Here is a 25198-nt window from a genome sequence, read left to right as displayed (position 1 = left end):
AATGATCTTGAATAATCTTTACTAATTTTGAGCATGATTACCAAAAATTAATTTTTTTTTCTCTTTATTATCGAGATTTTCAGCCGTGGGCTGGTTCATCTCGTAAAATTAATTTTAGTATGTAATTTGCGTCACTATATATAGCATATATAGCCAATCTGGTTTATAATCGATGTAATCACTCCATATGTAATCAGTAAAGTAATCAAAGGTAACTTTTTCAAAGGTCCGTTGTAGTCATAGCTGTTGGAAACCCCTTGATATAAAATAATCCACAGAACAGAATCCACAATTCCACACTAGAGTGATTATATACAGAGTGGCGACCAATGTGATATATACAGGTGTGGCAATGTTGGTTAAGTGGCGTTAGTGTAATGAAGAAATTTCATCATGGTGTGGGTGGAATCGTAAATCGACCAATCACGATGAAGCGTGACGTAAAACTCCAAAAACAAACCCCATTGTCCGACGCGGTTTGTTTTTGTAGTTTGACGTCGTTTTCTGATTTTTCGCTACCATCAAATGTCTTCACCTTTTTAAACCTCATTGAGTGGCGACAATGTCGAAATTGGAATGATAATTGAAGATAGAATTAACAAAAGGGCGAATGTCGCAAGCGTAAACAAACCGAGTGAGGGTTGATTTTCCTATGCTGGTCCAGCAAAAAGTAACTCTCACTCGTTTTGTTTACATTTGCGACATTCGCCCTTTTGTTAATTCTATCTAGAATTATCTGTCAGTGTCATTCCAATCGAACAGACGACCTATCCAACGCTACTTGCTATGTGCGCCATGTGCGCGAAACGGTGCTGCCACCTTCCCAAGTTTGTTCTATTTGTGAAGTCGGTGCACAGGTTTGTTAAAGAGTGAAAGGGATAGACAAAACTTTGCACCAAATCTTCACAAACTTTCTATAAGGCAGTTCCATGAGAGTACAAGAGATCGATTTGTGCTTACATAGCGAATAGTCACTCTATTCCACACAATAAAATTTTGACATAAACGATAAACATAAAAGTTCAGAGCTGAGCAGGAGCGCGGGGAGCCCGCACCGCACGGCACCTATGAAGTATTTCACCACGCACACATATAAAGATTTTTTGACATTAGCTGAGGCCCTCGCTGAGGCTGTTTGCAGTAGGAGTAATATCAACAACATCAAATTCCAAACTCCCGGATCCTCTCCTCCACTCTTTGCTCCCCTCTCACTCCATCATAAGCGATCCTCAGCAAATGTCATTCTCGTTGGTGACGAAACCGCAAATCAGATTTTTGGAACGGTCTTGCAGATCATTATAAATTTGCAGATATTTGCAGTTTTTCTGACTTTTATTGTTTTGGTGCAGATTTTTGTTTGAAGCTCTTTAAACTTTCACAGACTTCCTAAAAAAGTGTGTTTTCGAGCAGTTGCAGACATTTTTTTAGAAAACATGGCATCTCTGCCGCAAATTACTTCATAGCAGACCCGATAAACAGTTTTGCACCGTAGACTGTAGTACATATATACAGGCTACAACTTACAACTTATTTATTGTTTAATGTCCAATTTAACATTAAATTTAACTACAGTTGATTTAGTTATACTTGTAGTAGGTAATTCAATCTTGGCTCCGATTCGCATACTCACATCACTGAACTGATTGCAGTTTTAGGTAGGGTTGTAGCAAAACATTGAACGAGACGTTACACCGAAGGTTGATGTTTACATTCGGTATTACCTATGCATGTAGCTCTTTCATGGCATAGTTTGACTTTCGCAGCGATTAGAATCAGACGTTACAAATTGAAACTTAATTAAGCAGATAGAGTATTCTCTACACCAAAATGACCGCTGGCTCATTCAATTATTTTGCATTTGGAAGTAATCTGTGGTCTGGACGAATTCGCATGGAAAGCCCGTCGGCAATTAGAAAAGGCGTAGGTTATCTGGAGGTAAGTATGAGAAACAAATACTTCAACGTCACATTGTTTTAGTTCTGTGATATTTATTTAGAATTACAGACTTGATTTTTTCCACTACGCTGCCCGCTGGAAGGGCGCACCAGCAACCATTGTTGAAGCTCAGGGCCATCGTGTGTGGGGTGCTATTTGGGAAATTAATTCCACCAATTTGCCAGACCTTGATAGGCAGGAAGGTGTGCATAACCAGGTATATAAACCATTAACGCTTCCAGTTCATACCAAAAATGGCGAAACACTACAATGTCGTGTTTATCAATTGGTCAAAAATCCTCCGAACCTTGAATGCGAAGAGGTTGATCGCCCGTTTGAAAGACAGCCGTCGAGAACGTACATCAACGTAATAATTGCTGGAGCAAAAGAAACAGGACTTCCAGATTACTATCTAAAGTTTTTGAGTACGATAAAACATAATGGCCATTCAGGCGATCCGAAATATGAGTTGGATTTAACGGTCAATGTTTAGCCTTGGTTGTTGTGGAATAGCAGAATTTTTATCATTTATAATAAAATATTTGAAATGCTCATTAATATAAAATTAGGGAATGAATCTTTTGCTTAATAGGTATCAGTAATTTGGATCTTTTATCTTGTTATTGAAATTTTGAAAACTAAGTACAGCCAAGAGAGATAGCATATAAAACTCTATGCCAGGCCCCTTTGTGTTACTATCAGAGAGACCTCAAACACCAGTTCTACCAGATGAAAGAGGCAATGTTACACACTAAAACTCAGGAAGAGCCCTAAACATAGCCGACACGCCTATGCCCGCAAGCGGAGGCGTTCCAACCCTCCACGAACTGATTCTGAGATCTCTCTGCCATGAGCCAGAATGTCATATTGTTAATATAATGATGCTGATGAGAGGAAAGATAATACATGTAAATGTACTTTGCCCTGGACATTTTGTACTACTTGACTTGTAAAATGTAGTATATCTTTCATCCCCCTGGCATTTATGCACTATCCTAAAATAGGTCTATACAAAGAATATTGAGCATTTAGCACGACCTGAGCGTTCACGGCAGAGCTGCCACAAATACAGATATTTGTGCATGCATAAATTTGGGACCCATCAATTATTTATTTTAGGTGCTGTGATTTTTGGCTCTACTAATGCTCATGTATTTTAAAGTACTCTATAAACTATTTATGTTATATAAAATATTAAAAATACTCCGGAGAAAATTGCAGGGTCCTAAATTTATGCACAATTATCTGTATTTTTGGCAGCTCTTGTTCACGGTAGTCGACAATCGACATAAGCTTACCAAAGAGCTAGTGCGCAGTATTTATAACGAGAATCCGTCAACCAAACCCCAAAAACTGACCGCTTGAAATAATATTATGGTGAATTAAATGTAATGTATGTGTATGCAAAACACACGTTGGCATTGCGCAACAGACTGATGCATGTCCTTACTCGCTGCCGCTCGATTGAATCAAATTTACTAAACCTGTGTCCTGTATACTAAATAGAAATGAAAATGAAATAGAAATGAAAATAGAAAAAAAACAGATAGGTCAGATCCTTTCTTTGCGACTACCTATAGAAATGGAATTTTCGGACAATAAAACTTCGGAGTTAAATTTGAAATGTGTACTCTTACATATGTATTCTCAGTTGAATAATTGTTACATTTTCTACACTATGTTTACGTCTACAAAAGTGAAGACGGCAACAACATAAAACAATGTTTGAGTTAAGCAAAAATTTATACACCATTGCGTCTAGTTGATTTCAATTTACTTATAGTGTTCTTAAAAAAAGACTATTCGTCCAGGAAAAATCATTGCTGCGCTATCTTTAATTATAACTGAAAAACATGTTCAAATAAGAGATGAATTGTAAAACAAATAATCTTGGTGTTTGTTGTTTTATCTAAGCAATTGTAAAATGAACAACGGTGACCGTGTGTGTGTGTGACCATACGTATTATATCAAATCTATACTTAAATTAGATACCTTCTTTCGACACTATATGCAAGATGCGTTATTGTATGTACAGTTTGGGTAACGCCTACCAAATTTTAAAAATAACTTAGCTGTGTCTTACACTTACATGAAAGTATGCTCACACATAGAATTCGTATGAGTGCTAACTACGCGTCGATATTAAAATTATATGCATTAAGTGAAGATAACCTTCTTGTTCTAACTTCAATATTGGCAAAATAATTCTAGCATATTTCAATCATACCTTGTTTCCATGTACTAGCGAATGGAATTTTCAATATCTTCAACTTGGTCCTTGGTAGCGATCGATCCAAAATTTTATTAACTGTGGTCAGTGGAACAATTTCTACCTGGGCTGGCGCGTCCGATGTATTAGAACTGTTTGCGGTTGGAACTTCGTCCACTCCAGGGACTGGCTTTAGGATTGGTATGCTTTCCCCGGGACTGTTCTTTTCATCGCGATTCTTAGTATCACATTGATCGATGTACAGCTCGGTGACACGTAACAGTTCTACAGTCACCGTCCATATGAATAATTTTAATGTGTCTCTCAATTTTGCTACGCCACTTAGCACCATGTGATTTGTAGCTGCCGACTGTGAAATATAGGTTGGAATCAATAGCAGTTTCCTGATGTTACTGCATTTATTTATGTGCTTGTCGAAACCAACTTTTACGTCACAGTTGATCAGTTCCAATTGAGTCAAACTTGGAGCTTTCGCAATTCCTTCTAGTACAGCAAACATATTAAAATTCTCCTGACCTTTTTCCAATCGTAATCGTTGTAGTTTGAATAATTTTGGCAGGACATCTGCCAGATTCACCCCGATTTCTGTACATTCTCCTAGCTCAAGTGATTCTAGATTTACTAAATTGCTGAGAGCAATAATTGAAGTAGATCCCAACTTTAAGATGGACGTTAAGGACAGATGCCGTAAGGTAGTCAAAAAACCAAGCTGAGAAAAGTCACTTTCTACCGATACGGCTGCAGATGATTTAAGCCGCAGCTCTTGGAGAAACTTTCCATGTTCAAAATAGGAAAAATCCATAGGATCATTTTTAATGGCTAGTGCGTTGATAACCTTAAGGCTTGGGTTAGATTTGAGCAAATTTCCGACTACTACTGATGAGCAGCGACACAAATCAATCCTTTCCAAATGCTCTACGTGGGAAATATTCTCCATAAAACTCTGCCACATTTCGTCACTATTTCCGGAGATCAGCATCTTTCTCAGATCTAAATGTTTGGTACCATTCTTTCGTAGCGTATCCACCAAGCCAGTCCAATCATTAACATGCGAATTCTTCATACGCACAGTTCTCCACAATCTGGGATGATTGGCCACTTGGTTCCACATCCGACAAACACAGCTGGCACGTAAGAGCTCCTGCAAAAAAACAAACAATATCTATATAAAATCACATTTGAAGCGTACTTTCATGTTATCTAACTCTAGACAATGTTTAGTTTTGCGAGTTGATTTCGACTCGCCAGTTGAACCAGCCTTGCAAAAGAAGCCGGTTAAATTAACCGGTTGCGGGTATCTACTGTTACTATTTTCCCGAAATAGTGAAAGACAAAAATTATTTTGCTACTTATTGGACACAACTTACGGTAGATTGAGTTTTACCTTAAATTATTAAATCTTTATTAATCTATATAGAGTAGGGCGGGGCATGAGATATAAAGAAGCACAACAATAAAATATATTTTACAAGCTGACCCGACAAACTTCGTATTGCCACAAATTAAACTGTGTTGTAAATAAATCGTGAACCTCGGATGACCTTTGTCACAATCTCGAGTTTTGCAAGTTTCTGAGGAGCTCAACCATAGATGATTCATTTTGGTAGTTGCTAACTATGAAAGCATGGGTAATGTAAAGCGGAAAGCGTGTCTACTCCCGACTCTTGTTGACCGTGACCGTACGCGATGATGACTTTTCCGTAGCGCGAGCCGAACTCAACTAACTCGTTCTGCATCGATCGTTCGATTAAACATTCGTCATCAGATCGATCGGTACTTGCTTCGTATGCACAATTATACCCGTTGGTGATCATGCTTCGTTTCCGGTAACCTAACCGTTACAGGTAGTTTAATATACAAATTTGGAATTTTTCCTCACAGTAAAGTAGAAAACAACCCCTCGTGGCTTAGTCAGATAAAATAAAGCGTATACCGCTTAAATATTCGCCATGATTGTATAACATTTCACAGAATACCATTTCGCGAAAAACCTTACGCGAAATGTACCATTTCACGGAAAATCTTTTCGTGGAAAGCACCATTTCGGGAGGTGAGCCACTCCTTACTCGCTGTCGCGCTCGTTCAGAACCAACTGAAGGAAAGTAAGGGAGGTCAGTTGACCTAGGAAAACAATTAAACCTAGACAGAGGTGATTTCTGCGGGGGTTTAGCCCCCCCTCTAAGTAGGAGGGGTCTCGGTATACCATCGAAAATTCTTGCCTCCAAATACACCCACATGCCAAATTTGGTTCCATTTACTTGATTAGTTCTCCTAAACAGGGGAGGGGTCCTAATCCATAAAAAAAAATTTTTTTGTGCCTCCAAAAACTCCACCATGCCAAATTTGAATTTTTGAAATGTGCGAAAATCTCATACGCTGACGATCTAAAGCTATAACATACGATAAAGCAACCACAGGATGACTTTTCTGCAGGAGCAGCTGGAAATCTGCGCTAAATGGTGTCAAATTAACCAATTGTCACTGAATGTGTCTAAGTGCTCGGTAGTCTCATTTGGACGAAAACATTCACTATTCCACCGCCACTATGACTATGCCTTGGCAGGTGTACGTTTACTGCGCGAATCCATAGCTAAGAATTTAGGAGTTTTAATCGATGCAAAATTAACATTCAAGGATCGCATTTCATACGTGGTGCCAAAAGCTTCTTCACAGCTGGGCTTTTTATTTCGTTTCGCGAAAAAGTTTAAAGACATCTACTGCCTGAAATTCGAAAGGCTGAAAACTAAGTAACGTCTACATAAGGCTGAATGGACAAAAGGCTGACAGGACCCCGACAGGACAGCAAGCGACGGAACGTGCAAAACATTATCGTTTATTTTTGCACCAGCTCCGTAGGAGTTTTAATCGATGCAAAATTAACATTCAAGGATCGCATTTCATACGTGGTGCCAAAAGCTTCTTCACAGCTGGGCTTTTTATTTCGTTTCGCGAAAAAGTTTAAAGACATCTACTGCCTGAAATTCGAAAGGCTGAAAACTAAGTAACGTCTACATAAGGCTGAATGGACAAAAGGCTGACAGGACCCCGACAGGACAGCAAGCGACGGAACGTGCAAAACATTATCGTTTATTTTTGCACCAGCTCCGTTGGACGAGACTATTTTAGTCGAGCCGGTTCCAGATGATTCGATAGATTTCCCACGAGCCAAACAAACAACAGTCGCTTTGGACGTATCAACGACACTATGCAACAATGACAATGACAATGACAATGATGAAATACGACGCAACAAAATGCTAGTAGGGGAACTGGGGGGAAAATGAACACCCTTAGCAATGTCGCCATTTGCTTCCCCAGGAACCAACCAAATGCTGAACGCAGTACATGAATTGAAAGCTGGATTCATATTCCACGTAGCAAAATATAAAGATGTTTGAAAAAGGACGATATGTCATGAAAAATTCCTTATTTTCGAAAGTGTCACATTCGAGCCTGATTTTTTTCGTGTGGGTAAAATGAACATGCAGTGAGGGCAAAATGAACATGTCATAGAAAACTAAAGTTAACATGCAGTTTGGATAAATTAAACATTATTTTACCTTATTATTGTTCTACATAAGCTGTAGATATTCAACAAGGCTGATAAAATTAAAATAGGACTCCACAAAGTTAACATAATGTATCTTCGCCACGTTCATATAATGCTTGACTTTCAACTCGCTTCATCGGTCATTTTCCGTTATTTTTCGAGAGACTCGATCATTTTTATTGATTGAATTGTAATTAGGTTCTGGCTGCTGATATATGGAAAATAAAACATCATTGTACACATAGTTCATTTTGCCCCAATAGTGAAGTGTTCATTTTGCCCCCAAAACACCAATTGTTTTCTAGTGTTTATTATAAACAAACAGTTGATAAAAATATTTGGAATTTTCGACAGATCCGCAGGACAGTGATAAGCAAACAACACTAAATGATACCAATAGTCGAAATTTAATTTGTTTCGCCAAAAAAGCTTATATACTATTAGTGGAAATTACCATCAGCGTCAGATTTCAACAAATATTTTTTACTTTTTCAATTTTTTTCACATTAGAAAACTTATGCTCACCACGTATTGTCTCAAACAGCTTGAAATACTTCTAGGAGAAGATACCTATTGATCTGGTACAGATTTTAAGCGGTTTACTGGCAATTTGGCTACTTGTTCATTTTACCCCCCCTGTTCATTTTACCCACAGTTCCCCTACTTCTTGCACAGGGTGCTTCATAAGCAAGATGTGTAAAGGTAGCAAGGTCGTTGTTAGCATTCACGCCGAGGACCCATGATACCAACCCCGCAAAACTCACGAATGACCCAGACTGTTAAAGTAACTATAATCTAATACAAAAAACTCGTTATTCCAACAGAAATTTGTGTTTTATTTTGTAGCTATTTAATTAAAACGATGTTTATTCGTGAGCTACTCGAACACTAATGATATATTTTTCAATGATTGTCATCCTTATATAAACTTCTACTCTAAGCTATGCCTACTATATCTCCTACAGTTCGGCCATCCTGACAAAGTACATCGTCCTCGATGTACATCATTCCTGTGTTTAATAATTCATAATTTAATATTTGCAGAATGGTCTTCGGGCATCGGGATGCAAAAAAATAAGTGGAAATCCATCAATTCTTCTTCAGAAGCTAATTCCTCCTGCCATATACTAGAAGCTCCAGAACTCACAATCATATTTGTGAAATCACATCCAACTGCTCCAACAGTTATGTTGATTCCACTAGACGCTGCTCCAACAGCGCTTCTGACTGCTCCAACAGTCATACCAGCAGTCGCACCAACGGCTCTGGTTTCTTCACAAAAAATTGTCTCCGTAGTTTCAATTACTTTGACGACGAATTCAACTGCTCCAACAGTTGCGGCGATTTTACTAGTTGTTGCTCCAACAGGGCTAGTCTCGCTTTTGATAGCTCCAAGACACCCAACGGCTCTGATTTTTTCATACAAACTATTGTTTGTACTGGTAATTTTGCTCCAAATGGACATCTTCCTTCGATTGCCTTGAGGAATTTCCATTTGCCGATAAGCTTTCGGTTCTCAAAAAAATTTCTGCATCGTTGATTGAAGGCACTCACGAGTAGAATCCCACTTCTGATAATTGTAGCTATTTAATTAAAACGATGTTTATTCGTGAGCTACTCGAACACTAATGATATATTTTTCAATGATTGTCATCCTTATATAAACTTCTACTCTAAGCTATGCCTACTATATCTCCTACAGTTTGTGTATGGGGGGAGGGGCGTCTAACCATCATTAGAACTTTCCTTCCGCCCCAAAAACTCCTGCATACAAATTTTTACGTCGATCGATTCAGTAGTCTATAAGGTACATACAGACAAACAGAAATTCAATTTTATATGAATAGATTTGAAACCCCATCCTGGAATGTAACTTTTTGTCTTAAAAACAATTAAATATATCTTTTAAAGAACTGTTCCATTTTGGCTCACGTGCCCAAATAAATCGCCCAGTTAACTTTGAGTTACGAAGCTGGTCTACCAAGAGCCAGTCGTCTTCTATTTGATCTCGGTTGGGCTGCTAGTCACTCATATCGTTGCACTAGGCCCGTTCTTGTCCTGCACGCTAATAAACGGGTGTGAAGTCTGTCGATAAAGAAGGATCAAGTCTTAAAGGCGTTCCTCTTCTTCTGTTGGGTACTCTTACAACTGCGTCCATTATCTTGAACTATTGTTGTATGCCCCGTTGTTTCATTTTGCGTACAGCTGTACGCTTCAGGTTTACCTATCACTTATTGAGGAAGTGCGTTAAAGGCGTTTTTTTTGTCAAAATAAAAACATGTCAAAAATCGAATAGATGCTGTAAAAGTACGATAAACGCCTGGACAATATCACAATATGTAGATCAAAATACTGGTCACGGTGATAATGTCCATTTAAAAAGAAGCGTGGGCATTCAAATTTTTCACTGCAACAATTTCTTCTACACGAAAAATCGGAACATTTACCATAAAACGTGCTAATTTTCGAACAAAAAATTTTGTGTAGAGCTAACAGTACTTAGTTTAGAAAACTCTTTTCAAGAATCTTTAATTACTTAAATGCTTCCAGCGGGTTAGCAACATAAGGCTAAAACACGAAAGGCTGAAAACTAAGTAACGCCTACATAAGGCTGAATGGACAAAACCCTAAAATCTCATAAGGCTGAATAACGAATGGCTGAAACTTAGAATAAACAATGTGTACGTAATGCTAAAGGCAGAATTTTTTTTCAGCGAGGTGAAGGACTGCAGCGTATTGCAGCGAGCAAGCTGAGTAGGTATTGGGCGGCTAAACTAACACACTTCGGTCAATTGAACGCCATTCCTCGGACCAAGAGGACCAATATCACCCAAGATTGCTCAGTGAGGTCATTGCGTCATAGTTCGTCATGCAGTCTTGCTGCCGTCTATTCGTCTTAACCTAAAAACGCCACAGCCATCCTCCTTCATATCTACAACTTCATATCTAGGTGCCTTGTAATTTGTCAGTCTACGAACAACCCTAAGCCCAGCACTCTCTGGGGACGTATTGCAACTAATATTCAAAAACCCGTGGTTTGCAAATGCTATAAAACGTGGGGAGCTGTGACCTATTCTTCCCTAGGTTTTGTTACCATTAGTTTGCAATATAGTGAGATCTTAGACCATAATCGTACACCCTTCTTTCTTGGTCTATGACTGAAAAATGTGTGATTAATCAGACCATTTTCCTTAACATTTTATTACTGGCTTTTTCTGAAATGAATTGAATAACACTTATCCTGAGAAATCTGCTTTGCTAAATCTTGTTTGTATCTCTTTTTTCCTGTTTTACTCCATTTTTCTTCTCTCTTTCCTTCCTCTTTACTTTTTCCCTTTTTTCTTTTTTTCCCTTCTCTCGTCAAATGTTTCGTTCTCTAACTTATTACTATTTGTTTTCTGACTCTGTGATAGTTTTTACCAGATTACGATGATAAATATACTTTATTCGATAGTAGTTTTGGAACATATGGGCTACGCACTTTATTCAAATTCTAGATCCGAGTTCAGTCCTCTCATCGTCTCTTCGTTATCACTGGAATCCCTCAAACTCTTCGTCCTCTATGGAACTTCCACTGTCCCAATCCGAGTCGCTAGTAATGCTAAAGGCAGAAATTGCAGAATTTTTCACAATTTTAACATAAATCGAAGAAAACTTAATTAAGTTTTGATAATTTTTTAAAATTATGAAAAATAATTACACTACATTTTATAGGGTCCAACGGGGCAAAGCGTGTCATTTAAGCTTAACCTGTGCACTAAGAAGGCTTTGCATGCTTTTCATCTTTTTTTTTAGATTTTCAGCGGCTGGTTCGCCTCTTTCCATGCTTTTCATCTCGTTTCAATGTGTTCCATTAAATTTTTACAATGATCCCAATAAAAGATGTTTATGTGCCAAGCACATATCTTTTTATACGCACAAAATTTACACATAATCAAATGCGAATAATTTACATGTGTACTTCTGAGCGGATTTTGATTATGACACACATGAAGATCATATGGACCTTTGCCCTTAATCATGTGCAGAATATCTTGAGTGCGCTTGATTGCAAAATATCAGTAGGTATTTTAACCGCAATGTGCATAACGTTATAGGTTATTTTCTTAGCAATCGTGGCAATATTGTGCATTAGAAAAATTTTTTTTAACTTTTCAAGAACTTTGATAAATTTTTTTTTCTGGTAGTAAAAAAATCGAATTTTTTCCAACAGTGTAGTTATTTGATAGGACAAAATATGATTGTTTAAAGTTTAGCAAAAATGTTGAAAACAATTGAATCGTTTGTTTGAGAAATCCTGCACTGCACCTTATTTTTATTTTGCTTTTTTTGTGTAGTACAAACAGTAGAGTGTAGATGATTAAGATTTCTTTTGTTCCCTTAAGCGCAAATGAGTTACGCTAATTACAGGGTACGAAACCTATTTACCAGTTCAGTAGTAACCGTTTCCTAGATGATGCAGAGCGAGACGGCCGCAGGCCGCGAGTGTTCTCAGCCCCCCCTCCCCCCCGCAGAAACCACCTCTATTTAGGTGCAAGCATTTTCCTAGGTTTACTGACTACTAGGGGTTATCCCTTAGTTGAGTCCGAACGAGCGGCAGCGAGTAAGGAACAGCATATCACGAACACTTCAGCTGGCAGAAGGCCGAGAAAGTTTTATGTGACATATTCGCCCGTATGAATGAAACAGTTTGCTTTGCTTTTCCCTGGCAAGCCTTATAGGCGAAGTAAAGCTAACTCTTTCATTCATACCGGAATTTTTTAACTGCAATAGTTAAGTCCAATGACTCGAACTATTCCATTCTATAAATCTATACCTATAAACCTCCTTATAGAATCAAAAACTACTGAACCAATCGGCGTGAAAATTTGCATGTAGAGGTTTTTGGGGCCAGGAAAGGTTTTAGTGATGGTTAGAGACCCCTCCCCCCACTAAGAGGGGGGGCTCCCATACAAATGAAACACAAATTTCTGCATAACTCGAGAACTAATCAAGCAAATAGAACCAAATTTGACATGTGGGTGTTTTCGGTGACAAGAATTTATTCTAGGGTAATTTGAGACCCCTCCCCTCTTTATAAGGGGAATTATAACTCCTCTCCCCTTTAAGAGGGGGGGGTTTCCATACAAATTTCCTAATAACTCGAGAACTAATCAAGCAAATGGAACCAAATTTGGCATGTGAAAGTTTTCGAGGGCAAGAAAATTTTCTATGTTGAATTAGGACCCCTCCTCACTTTAAGAGGGGGGGGGGCTCCTGTACAAATGAAATACCAATTTCCTCATAACTCGAGAACTAATCAAGCAAATGGAACCAAATTTGGCATGTGTGTATTTTTGGAGACAAGAATTTTTTCTATGATGAATAAGAACCTCTCCCCACTTTAGGAGGGGGGGCTCCTATACAAATGAAATACAAATTTCCTCATAACTCAAGAACTAATCAAGCAAATAGAACCAAATTTGGCATGTGGGTGTTTTCGGTGACAAGAATTTATTCTATGGTAAATTGAGACCCCTCCCTCTTTATAAGGGGAATTGTAACTCCTCTCCCCTTTAAGAGGGAGGGCTTCCATACAAATTTCCTCATAACTCGAGAACTAATCAAGCAAATGGAACCAAATTTGGCATGTGAAGGTTTCCGAGGGCAGGAAAATTTTCTACGGTGAATTAGGACCCCTCTCCACTCTAAGAGGGGGGGGCTCCTGTACAAATGAAATACAAATTTCCTCCTAACTCGAGAACTAATCAAGCAAATAGAACAACATTTGGCATGTGGGTGTTTTTTTTGGTGACAAGAATTTATTCTATGGTGAATTGAGACCCCTCCCCTCTTTATAAGAGGAATTATAACTCCTCTCCTCTTTAAGAGGGGGGGCTTCCATACAAATTTCCTCATAACTCGAGAACTAATCAAGCAAATGCAACCAAATTTGGCATGTGAAGGTTTTCGAGAGCAAGAAAATTTTCTATGGTGAATTAGGACCCCTCCCCACTTTAAGAGGAGGGGCTCCTGTACAAATGAAATACAAATTTCCTCATAACTCGAGAACTAATCAAGCGAATTGAACCAAATTTGGCATATGTGTGTTTTTGGAGACAATTTTTTTTCAATGATGAATTGGGACCCCTCCCCACTTTAGGAGGGGGGGTCCTATACAAACTAAATACAAATTTCCTCATAACTCGAGAACTAATCCAGCAAATGGAACCAAATTTGGCGTGTAGGTGTTTTTGGAGGCAAGAATTTTTTCTGTGATGAATTAGGACCCCTTCCCACATTAGGAGGGGGGCTCCAATACAAATGAAATACAAATTTCCCCATAACTCGAGAACTAATCAAGCAAATAGAACCAAATTCGGCATGTGGAGGTTTTTGGAGGCAAAAATATTTTCTACGGTGAATTAGGATCCTTCCACACTTCAAGAGGGGGGGCTTCTACACAAATGAAATACAAATTTCCTCATAATTCGAGAACTAATCAAGCAAATGGAACCATATTTGGCATGTGGGTGTTTTTGGAGGCAACCATTTTTCCCATTATGAATTAGGACTTCTTACCTTTTTAGGAGGGGGGGGGGGGCTCCCATTCAAACGAAATACAAATTTGCTCATAACTTTAGAACTAATCAAGCAAATGGAACCAAATTTGGCATGTGAGAGTTTTAGATGGCAGAATTTTTTTTCTGTGGTGTATTACGACCCCTTTCCCTTTTAAGAGGGTGGGCTCCCATACAAATGAAATACAAATTTCCTTATAATTTGAGTACTAATCAAGCAAATGGAACCAAATTTAGCATGTAGGAGATTTTTGAGTCTTGAATTTATTTTATGATAGTTAGAGACCTCTCACCCCTGTGGTAGGGGGATATGGACTCTCATACAAATAAAACAGAAATTTTTGCGAAACTCAAAAACTAATCCAACTCGAGAAATTCGAGACTCTTCCATAAAACATTAATCAATAACAAGACCACAAAAACTATCTATAGTAACACTAGATCATTCAGGACGAGCCGGTCGCGAGTGTTGCCGGTGACCCGCCGTCGGAAGCGCCGCCCACTGGGGGGCTTGCAAAACTCGAGATAGTGACAAAGATCATCCGAGATTCATGATTTATGTACAACACAGGTTAATTTGTGGCAATACGAAGTTTGTCGGGTCAGCTAGTCATAAATAAATTAATGTTTTGCCATTGCTTAACTGATTTTTGGGATTTTTGTAGATCAATAAATATTTTCAAAGAAATTTTACACGAAAAAGCGAGGTTTAGAGAACTGTAATGCAATAGCTCAAGTTATATGATCCGAGAACGATTTTTTCTTAAACATTTAAAAGTATAAGTATTAAGGGACTCAAGAAAGCCAAATATTTTAACTGAAAATTACCTTAAAGTACTCAAACACGGAAAAAGCACTACCTTAGCGGCTATTCCACACTCGTAACAAATGCCTTATGATTTTTCAGCCTTACGTGATATTCAGGCTTTTGATTTTCAGCCTTTCGAGATTACAGCCTTTCGATTTTCAGCCTTTCGTAGGAGACCCGCTTCCACCAAACCATCGCTAATTCGTATGCGTATGCAAAATGCACTATATGAAGCAAGATAACAAGGTTCTCGCATCGAGAACCGGCATTTGCCAGAGAAGTACAGAGCGTGGCTACCGGGACCATTATTTAAACATCGCTTACTTAGTGGGGAGTGCAAGTTCTGCAAGTCTAATCCAAATAAACAGGATCCCATTTTTTCCATCGAACGAGCTATTTACCAGTTCAGTAGTAACCGTTTCCTAGATGATGCAGAGCGAGACGGCCGCAGGCCGCGAGTGTTCTCAACCCCCCCGCAGAAACCACCTCTATTTAGGTGCAAGCATTTTCCTAGGTTTACTGACTAGTAGGGGTTATCACTTAGTTGAGTCCGAACGAGCGGCAGCGAGTAAGGAACAGCATATAACGAACACTTGAGCAGGCAGAAGGCCGAGAAAGTTTTATGTGACATACTCGCCCGTATGAATGAAACGGTTTGCTTTGCTTTCCCCTGGCAAGCCTTATAGGCGAAGTAAAGCTAACTCTTTCACTCATACCGGAATTTTTTAACTGCAATGACTCGAACTATTCCATTCTATAAATCATAAATAAATTAATGTTTTGCCATTGCTTAACTGATTTTTGGGATTTTTGTAGTTCAATAAATATTTTCAAAGAAATTTTACACGAAAAAGCGAGGTTTAGAGAACTGTAATGCAATAGCTCAAGTTATATGATCCGAGAACGATTTTTTCTTAAACATTTAAAAGTATAACTATTAAGGGACTCAAGAAAGCCAAATATTTTAACTGAAAATTACCTTAAAGTACTCAAACACGGAAAAAGCACTACCTTGGCGGCTATTCCACACTCGTAACAAATTGCAATGTATTATAATCTTACTTTCTTTTTTTCCTTTATTTCGGGTTATCCAACTGGTCGCTTAATAGCGTATAAAACTCTGCGCTGGGCCCTTTTGTGATGTCAACAAAGTGTCAGGGAGACCTCAAACATCAGTTCTACCTGACGAGGCAGGCACTGTCGCCCACTAAAGCACAGGTTGAGCCCCAAGCATAGCCGTCACGCCTATACCCGCAGGCGGAGGCGTTTCGGCTCTGCGCGGACTCCACGAACTGACTCTAAAATCTCTCTGCCAAAGGCCGGAATGTCATATTTTAAATATAATGATGATGATGATAATGATGATGATGATAATGATGATGATGACGATGATGATGATGATAATGATGATGATGAGAAGAAAAATAATAGATCGAATTTGTAAATGTGCTTTGGACTTTTTGTACCACTCGAGTTGCAATATGTGGTATAGTGAAGAAGTGGAGGATTCGTCAGCCCCGCCTGACACCGGTCTTCAACCGCGCGCCCGCTTTCAGTTTTCCAACACAAACAACCACAAATGAACCAATAGGTAAGACAAATTTCGGAGCATTAGTGGTTATCAACTTATTAGGGCAAATTTAATCTTTCATCCCCTTAGCATTCACAGTGCATTCCCACGATACAAAGTAAATTCAGCGCAGCACAAGCTGGACGTTCGCGGTAGTCGACAGAAGCTTCAAAATATAGAGACTCGCCCGCCTTCCAACCCTCGAGACCAAAGTGCTGTAAAGCTCTGGGCTTAAACGTCTCTTTAAGACTCGATCCCTTCCCATCGACAGAGCCCGCGGGCGGCCATCAGAGCTCAGGACAGCCACGGGGCCAGTGCAAAAATCCTACTCTATCTAGCAGCACCGCCTAGCCGAAACTCGAACACGCGAAACGAATTGACCCAATTTTCCCATCTGCTACCTAAGAAGTGCTATTACCCGTAATCATTACAGAGTGGTCCTTCGGCATCCAATCGGATCTGGTATCCCGCTTAGATCCCCTTACTAACCCTAAGCCCCCGACCAACTCAATCAATCCGACATTTTTCGGAGATATTTGTGACAGTTGTGATAAATAGGGATGAATCCCAGAAAACTTCATCTATTGTCAGAGATCCCCATACTGGCCTTATTCTTAAACGGAATAAAAGCACTTTCTGAACAACGCAACAATCACAAATTTTTAAATTTTTACCCCGAGTCCCACTTGAAATCACAAAAGTATTTTGATATATACCCACATTCAGAAGTAAACGTGACCGCTGTTCATTTACTGATTAGTTAAAAACCCTACACCACGACAAGGTTCAGTTTTATCGTAGGGGCAATGTATTATAATCTTACTGTTAATATATATTTAACAGTTTATCGGGTTTTACACAAATTTCAGGATTTGCGCGATTTTTTACGCGAATTTCGGAATTTTTGCATCTTTTTACGCAAATTTCGGGATTTTCGCAGAACGCACCCTTTGCGTAAAAATCACTTTTGACTATACAGTATTGCCGCGTAGCGCCACTTATACTGCTTACTGTTAAATAGGTTTCTTGGAGAAAAAAAAGCATGGAATTGCTATTTCCTATGCAAAGTAGAATGTCGCTTCCAAGCCTAGGAGAAAAACCAATCCCTTTTAAAATGGTGTTCTATGAAAGTAGTCACTCATTTTTAACAACCTGCTTTCCGGGGAACTGGCATTCGGGAAACATACTTAAAATATTTTTCGGGGAAATTGTTTTTCAAAAAAGCGTTTCGGGAAATATTCGCGCATACGAAGCTGTAAGGTGACGGACACGAATTTCCTATAGACGGGCATGTTGATTCTCGTTTGTCTGCAGAATGCTTTAATTTTTATTCCGATCGAGCGGCAGTGAACAAGGACAACACGTACTGGGCTATTGAACAAGCCGACGACGGTGGCGAATATTTTCGGTTAGATTGTCGAAATTTGGTAGAAACAGCAACCATACTGCATACTGATTACAAGTATTACTTCAGGCATTGACGGCTTATTACCGGGAGAGTGGGTGGGGCTGGTTAAATCCCCCGCAATCTTTTTAATAGTTTTTTAACAGCATATTAAAATTAAATGCTAAATAAGTAATCGAGTCTTATCAAAGCGACGCAAATAAAAATTGCACTTAAGTTTTCATTTAAAATAATTAGCTAACCATATTTTTTTCTTATGTCTTAGTTTTAGCCCAAATTTTTCTATGGGGGCCAATTCTTTTCTATGAGTAGCAAGAAATTTTTCAACTGAATTTAACTCAGAAACAATCTATGTTAACAAAGCCTTATGATTTTTCAGCCTTACGTGATATTCAAGCTTTTGATTTTCAGCCTTTCGAGATTACAGCCTTTCGATTTTCAGCCTTTCGTAGGAGACCCGCTTCCACCAAACCATCGCTAATTCGTATGCGTATGCAAAATGCACTATATGGAGCAAGATAACAAGGTTCTCGCATCGAGAACCGGCATTTGCCAGAGAAGTACAGAGCGTGGCTACCGAGACCATTATTTAAACATCGCTCACTTAGTGGGGAGTGCAAGTTCTGCAAGTCTAATCCAAATAAACAGGATCCCATTTTTTCCATCGAACGTTGTTCTTTCTCCCATCTATCCCAAATCGTTCTCAGCTATGTGTTTAATTAGTTTCGTAAAATCTTATTTGTAAAAGTTTTGTAGTCTTTTGTTAGCAATACGGTCGTTCTTTGACTGTAACTAATAAAAATAAGATAGAAATGAATAGAAACAATAAAATACTCACCTGTACTTTGAGATACTGGAAAGTTTGCTGTAGCACATCGTAACCAATCGACACATTGGAGAAAAAGTTGGATGCAAACAGGCGATTCTGTTCAGCACCGGCAGCTAGCGAGGATGATCGTGACACAAGAGTATCGGAATCGCTTCGTATAGCGGCTAGATCAGCGGCAATGAAATTTCGACTATTTTGAGAAGTGGTTTTAGTATTACCAAGCATTTTTCGTGTTTCATCAGATCTGAAAAAAATAAACATCGTGTTGCAGTCAGTGTCCAGTATTGATCAGTTCGTTTGTTTTGAACTTCTTGCATCATTTTAGAATGAAAAATATGAATCAGAAAGGTTGTAGGATAATAATATTGAACAATTCATGTTGGGATCTGTGGAAAGGTGAAGGTTTCTAAAAGTAAGCCTGAAATTAAAAGAAAAAACTAGTGAAACGCACGATTGGATTGTGTTTCAAGGGTTTCATTTTCCAACGGTGATCGATAACTGAAGAAATAATAACATGAAGAATGATTTAGTAACTTTTAAAGCTTCCGGAACAATGATACTTACACAACAGATTGATGCTGTGTTGGTTGCGTTGATTGGGATAACTTGGATTTTTTTTTATTTTTCACCGTTGGTTTGCCTTTAGGGACAACTATAAACTGATGGTTGCCAATTACTAATAAATCCTGTGGAGGTGGTTCTTTTCCACTGCTTTTGGGCGTTCCTGGTCCAGTTTTTGGAGGCTGTTGCGGTGGTGTTGATTTCCTACGTTTTTCAGTTGATAGAACCGCCGGTTGTGTGTTTCCGTTGTTTAATGATTGAGTAGTAAGTGGCATTATTGCGGCTGTGTAATTTACGGTAGACTTTGTTATGATAGGAGCACTATCAGGCTCCGAAAGAGTGGTTTGTTCATCTAAGCACATCTTAAAAAGCGAGATATAGTCAAAATAAATGGTCACCAACGTTGAGTATGGTGAAATGAAAAAGATTCCTCACCTTACAGGTAAAACGACGGGCGAGAGTCTCTGCCGTGGTTGCCCCGACACATTCCGGGTGGTACATGCAGAGACAGGAAATGCACTGTAGCTGAGGAATCATTCCCATAGCCGGTAGACACTGGATGGTGCATGTTTCGACTCTGAACGAATAGGTCAATATAGATCATTCCGCAGATCCCATACAGATATCGTTCATTTTTAGGGCGGTAAACACACATTAAATGTGTAGGATAAGGGTAAAATGAATGATGAAAGATTTGTTTCCAGGTGGAATGGATAAGGTAGAATGAAATCAAAAGCATAAAAATTGCCGTCAGTGAAATCAATTGATGCAAAGTATTTTTATCCTTTTGAGAAGTCTAGCAGGAAAAATGTACTCACTTGCTTTTAGCTTTGACCGATTTAGCTGCACCGAAAGTATTTTCATTCGGTTTTGTTCCAGCTGCAACCAATGCAGGACCACGAGCGGCGGTCATCGTTGCACCTGATTTTGGAGACGTTTGCGAGTTCGATCGCGAAGACGGAGGCGTGCGCGCTGAACTCATAGAACTACGCGCATACGATGAGGGTGGAGTTGGACTTGAGCCTTTGGGCATTTTCGGTTTTGGAATGCGTTTTCCGAGGTTGTTCTCTGTTGGAATATCTAACACTGAAGCCGAAGTGATGGAACGTCTCGGAGTTGAACCATACGTTTTGGCGCTCCTGGATCAGATAAAAATTACAGAAAAGTATTTTTATTTTTTTCTTGCCTAGAATACCTAGTTGACTTTAATCAAGCAAACGTATTTCTAAAAACACTGCGATTGATTATTAAATAGCATCAACGCTGTCATGACAAACAAGCTCTTATTTTATTGACTACGTCTGATTATACTCAAATTCGGTCTGTTTGAAATGACTTTAAGAATGCCTTTCTCGTTTGATCGAAAATAACAAAAATAATTTAACTGGGCTGTTATACGATAAAAATAAAAACAAACCTAATAATCTCTTCGTCTGGAGAGCCACCGACAGGATCCTTAACAAACGTAAAATTATCCATTGTTAGTCCATCGTGTAAAGCCATCACGATGTCATTCCGGGTACGCAGTTTTTTACCAGATGGTGTAATGTAGTAAACTTCCCCCTTGTCTTTACTATTACCGTCCAGATTAGCTCGATACACCTTTAAAAATACAAGTGAAATTTAGAATAATCACCGATAATGTTGAATAGAGCAAAACTTACCAATTCTCTTTTCCAACCATATTTGAATGGCACTCGGAATGCTTCATCTTGCGCATTGACAACAGCAGCTACCTTTCGCTTTACCTGATTAGCTGCTATCGTCTTACTACTGTTGTCAAACACTCCGGACACTACCGCTGGTGCAAAACCAACTAGAGATTCCATCTCCACCTGTGAAGCATATTTAACGTTTAGATAACGTATGCAAAATAAAATCATCGTATTGGCATATTTTTTTTAGAAAAAACATCTCAGCAATGCAAGTAATACCTGGTCGTTCACAGCAACGCCTTCTTCTGCCGTAGAATTTTTAGGCTGAAACGTTCCAGTCTTCGACAAATGGGCTTCAAATTCTTTGACCTTTTTTGAAATTACCGATGAACTGGAAGGTCTTGGTGGGCTCAACACTCCTATTTTGTGCCAGATATGCAAGAACAGATTTAAAAAAAATTACATAAGAATCGGTTTGCTTGCATACGAACTTTTTATCAATCGTCACTTTATATCAAATTGGGTACAGAGAATTGTGACACAAGTACAAAAATAAAAATGGAAGCGTGAACGATACAACTGCAGAGCAAAATATTATTGAGTGTAATAAAATTAATTACCGTTCTCACTGCCAGCGGCGTCGTCTTCATCGAAACCAGCAAAATCATCTTCTTCACTATCACATTCCAGTACGCGACGTTTCCGCTTTTCGCTATGGCCTCCCGTATCTTCAATCGTAGCGTCAACCGAGGTTATTCCAGCGGTTCCCTCCCTGGATGCGAACGGTAGCTGCAAATCCCTTCGGTGCAACTTTTGTTGCTGATCCATTCCTGCACTAACACACTGTCACTCTTTTGCAAATAATGTTGCGACCGGGAATAAACACACACAATGGTCGGTAATTCCTAGCCGGGATGAATCTGAAAATTACAACACGGTGTTACCATCTACGAAGTATTGGGCTCAAGTGTTGATAGGTTTATGAACAACGTTAACTGTTCGATACTTTCTCGGTTATTGATTGCTGCTTATTTCGAGACTATAGAAATGATAGCAATAAATATATCAGAATACTTTAGTCTGTCATATAGTTTACAATAATTATTGACGTGCTAAATTCTAATAAGAAATATTTAAGACTAATATGACACTTTTCTCTACTTCAAGCAGAGCTGCCATAAATACGATAATAATATAGATATTTGTGCATGCATAAATTTGGGACCCTAACGTTTTCTCCGGAGTATTTTATTTTCTTGATCTAATCTTTTAAAATTTAAATTTATTATTTAATAACAAAAATCTCGGGTATATTTTCAAATAGACCTAAGTGACAATGAGAGACTCTCTTCGCGTCTCATCTCTTCCGCTTTTTACGGCAATCCTAATGTATTTTAACACATCAGCTTTGCATAAAACGGTTGCCGGAGTCACTAGTTAGCTAAATGTTTTGAAAATTTTCTTTTCTATGCATTTATGTAGCCGTGAGAAACGGAAGAGAGGAGATGCGAACAGAATCTCTCATTGTCACTTAGGTCTATTTGAAAATTTACCCGAGAATTAGTTTATGGAGTACTTTAAAGTTCAGGAACATTAGTAGAGTTAAGGCCCAGACACAACGCGTACGGATTTTACTACGTTGCGGCAATCTGACAGTTTTTCCATGGGTTTTCTGTCAAATATCCGCAACGTAGTAAAATCCGCATGCATTGTCTGGGCCTTTAGAAATCACAGCAATTGAAATATTTGAATGGTCCCAAATTTATGCATGCACAAATATTTGTATTTGTGATGGCCATGGCAGCTCTGGCTTCAATCTTCACACTTCGCACGGCAAACCAAGGGCATGGTGTGTTGCTATCTCTTTCTCATGTAGGAGTGAAGAGAGCAACTTTCAAATGGTCCTCGGTAAAGGGGAATTCCCAGCAAATTTTTTGGTTCCTGTCAAAATTAACATTTTGGTACCTATGCGTGGGACATCGAAAATGTATGAATTTGACAGCCACTTCACCCCGTAGCGGCAAACACGGCAAATCAGCGGGGTGCTATCCCTATCTTAACGAACGGTGTTTGACAGTCGACTTAACGAAGGGCGCTATTTGAGGAAAAGCGCCCGTCTGACAGGTAAATTTGCTGCCAACCTTGTTGAGATGGTGCTGAGATGTTGGCAATAAAAACATGGCACCCATCGCAAGCCCCTGCGGCCACCTCCTCGACATCGCTATCTTGGTCTACAGAGTTTGACAGTACCCCCATTAAGTTGGACCCCTCACTATTGTACCCCAAACAACAATGGCCGTCGCATTGATTTTCTATGAAGTGGTTTCCCGCCCAGTGTTTTCGACGTTTCAGTTTCAGTCACAGAAAAACGGCGACGTGCTGGGGGGTCGCCTGCGGCAAATGCATTGGAGCCTGGAGCAGAGATGCCAGATAATTTGCGATTTTGAAAGGGTCGTCAACTCGTAAGCCTCGTAAGTCGTGGTCGTAACCAGGGGGGATCTATTGCTGTCAAATTCCATACATGTATGCGTTACTGCAGATGGTATTTGGTCCATGACGTTTGTACTGTCATGGACCAAACGGCGTGTGATTGATTTCGAGCCAAGGGACTTGCAACTCTATTTTTGTCTGCTGCAGTTGACAGAAACTCAAACCCAAACACGCAGCGCAATTGTCGTTTGTATTGTTTTGATCCCGATAATGCATTTATCTGCTTTTTAGCGTATTGTTTTATTTACTAGTACATGACACCACTTGGTGGTTTGTTTACATGTTTTTGTCACATCCAGCAGTTTCGATTTGAAATTTCATGAAGGATTACTGCATCAATTTCTGTAAAATGCATGTAAGGCACTTTCTCTTCAATAAAAACTATAAATTTCTATCATTATCTGCCGGACAAAGATAGAAAACTCAATTCAAAATTTAACACCACGTAAACAAACCACCAAGTGCTGTCAAAAAAGTGTGGTTAGGAGCTCTCGTGTAATGATCTATAGGAAAATGAACTCTCACTCGTTCTGTTTGACAGTTGGCTTACCCGTTCTTTTAAAATGTTGGTCGACATATTGCTCTCCTTCTTTTGCATAAACAAAAGAAAGAGCAACACTGCCGTATAGGAGAAGAGTGCCCGGTTTTGATGAATGCAAAGTTGTCAAAAAGATTGTTCGCATATTACGAACACAATTTACAGCATCCGCCATTATAGCGCGTAAAAAGCTGGATAGGATATGAACATAATGATAATGGTTGAACCATAATATAAATGGTAACGCCGTTGAAAAATTCTGGTTTTGGAATGTATCCAGCTTTTTGCGAGCCATAATGGCGCACGTGTTCGGAATATTTGAACAGCATTTTTGACATTTCTCTAATACATCGCACGTTTTCTTTCCGTACATTTCCATAGTTTTACCGTGAACGCACGGAAAGAAAACGTGCGATGTATTAGGGAAATGTCAAAAATGCTGTTCAAATATTACGAACACATCCGTCATCAGGGATGATTCCTCCTCAGAAGAAAAAAAGAGGAGAAAAATTCAAACTGTGCTCAGTCTTCAACGCGATTTATTCTGCTCCGTTTCATTATTACTTTTCTCTTTCTTGCTGAACGCAGTTATTGGCCATAGAGCGGCCTGACGGCACCTCTCATTATTATCTTGGTCGCTGGACCTGTGCAAATGCTATACAGTGCGAGGGTATCAGAACTCGATTGTCATTCGAGAAGAAAATAAAACAATAGAAAGAAGATCAGATAGGACGCTGCATCTCATTGCAATTCCAATTTCCTAAATAAGTAAATTGCTAAAGCTAAATTATAAACTATAATTAGTGCAAGTTTCACCGTGAATTATACTACTTAAATTTCTTAATCAAAATTTCCTAGTCGGTAAGCATGCAGTTTCTTAAACCTAAATTAATGAAACTTAAACACAATTTACATACTGGGTTACAGTTAGGCGCTATAATCAAAATATCTGTAAGCTGCAGTCGGTTAAAGCTCTAGATGCGATAATAAGAAGATTTATAAGCCGATATCGGTAAGCGTCATTTTCTTAAACCTAAATAGTTATACTTAGATGTCACTTACATAC

General features: G+C 38.9%; 2 protein-coding genes across 6 annotated transcripts in view; one reads left to right on the top strand and one right to left on the bottom strand.

Annotated features, from left to right (window-relative positions):
• The first annotated feature begins 1502 nt into the window (after positions 1-1502).
• Positions 1503-2513, top strand: LOC128737082 (gamma-glutamylcyclotransferase-like). The gene is made up of 3 exons (XM_053831639.1): positions 1503-1596; positions 1650-1935; positions 1997-2513. The coding sequence occupies exons 2-3, from the start codon at positions 1828-1830 to the stop codon at positions 2426-2428; spliced, it is 540 nt and encodes a 179-aa protein (XP_053687614.1). The 5' UTR covers positions 1503-1596; positions 1650-1827; the 3' UTR covers positions 2429-2513.
• Positions 2514-3567: 1054 nt separating this feature from the next.
• LOC128733768 (F-box/LRR-repeat protein 7) overlaps positions 3568-25198 on the bottom strand; it is a 32426-nt gene continuing 10795 nt past the window's right edge. For 3 of the 5 annotated variants that reach the window (XM_053827547.1, XM_053827549.1, XM_053827550.1), the window contains exons 2-10: positions 21725-22024; positions 21384-21523; positions 21114-21284; positions 20867-21051; positions 20268-20588; positions 19885-20026; positions 19453-19811; positions 18898-19132; positions 3568-5307 (exon numbers count right to left, since the gene is read on the bottom strand). In XM_053827547.1, the coding sequence (XP_053683522.1) occupies positions 4144-5307; positions 18898-19132; positions 19453-19811; positions 19885-20026; positions 20268-20588; positions 20867-21051; positions 21114-21284; positions 21384-21523; positions 21725-21932 (2925 nt within the window). In that variant the 5' untranslated portion in view covers positions 21933-22024 and the 3' untranslated portion in view covers positions 3568-4143. Of the gene's footprint in view, positions 5308-18897; positions 19133-19452; positions 19812-19884; positions 20027-20267; positions 20589-20866; positions 21052-21113; positions 21285-21383; positions 21524-21724; positions 22186-25198 lie in introns of those variants that run through there. The other 2 variants (XM_053827548.1, XM_053827551.1) reach the window with 2 other exon arrangements.

The sequence above is a fragment of the Sabethes cyaneus genome, chromosome 2 (genome assembly GCF_943734655.1).
Source record: "Sabethes cyaneus chromosome 2, idSabCyanKW18_F2, whole genome shotgun sequence".
In the NCBI taxonomy this organism is placed as follows: Eukaryota; Metazoa; Arthropoda; class Insecta; order Diptera; family Culicidae; genus Sabethes; species Sabethes cyaneus.
The sequence above is the reverse complement of the archived record's forward strand: the minus strand, read 5'-3'. Positions and strand labels throughout refer to the sequence as shown.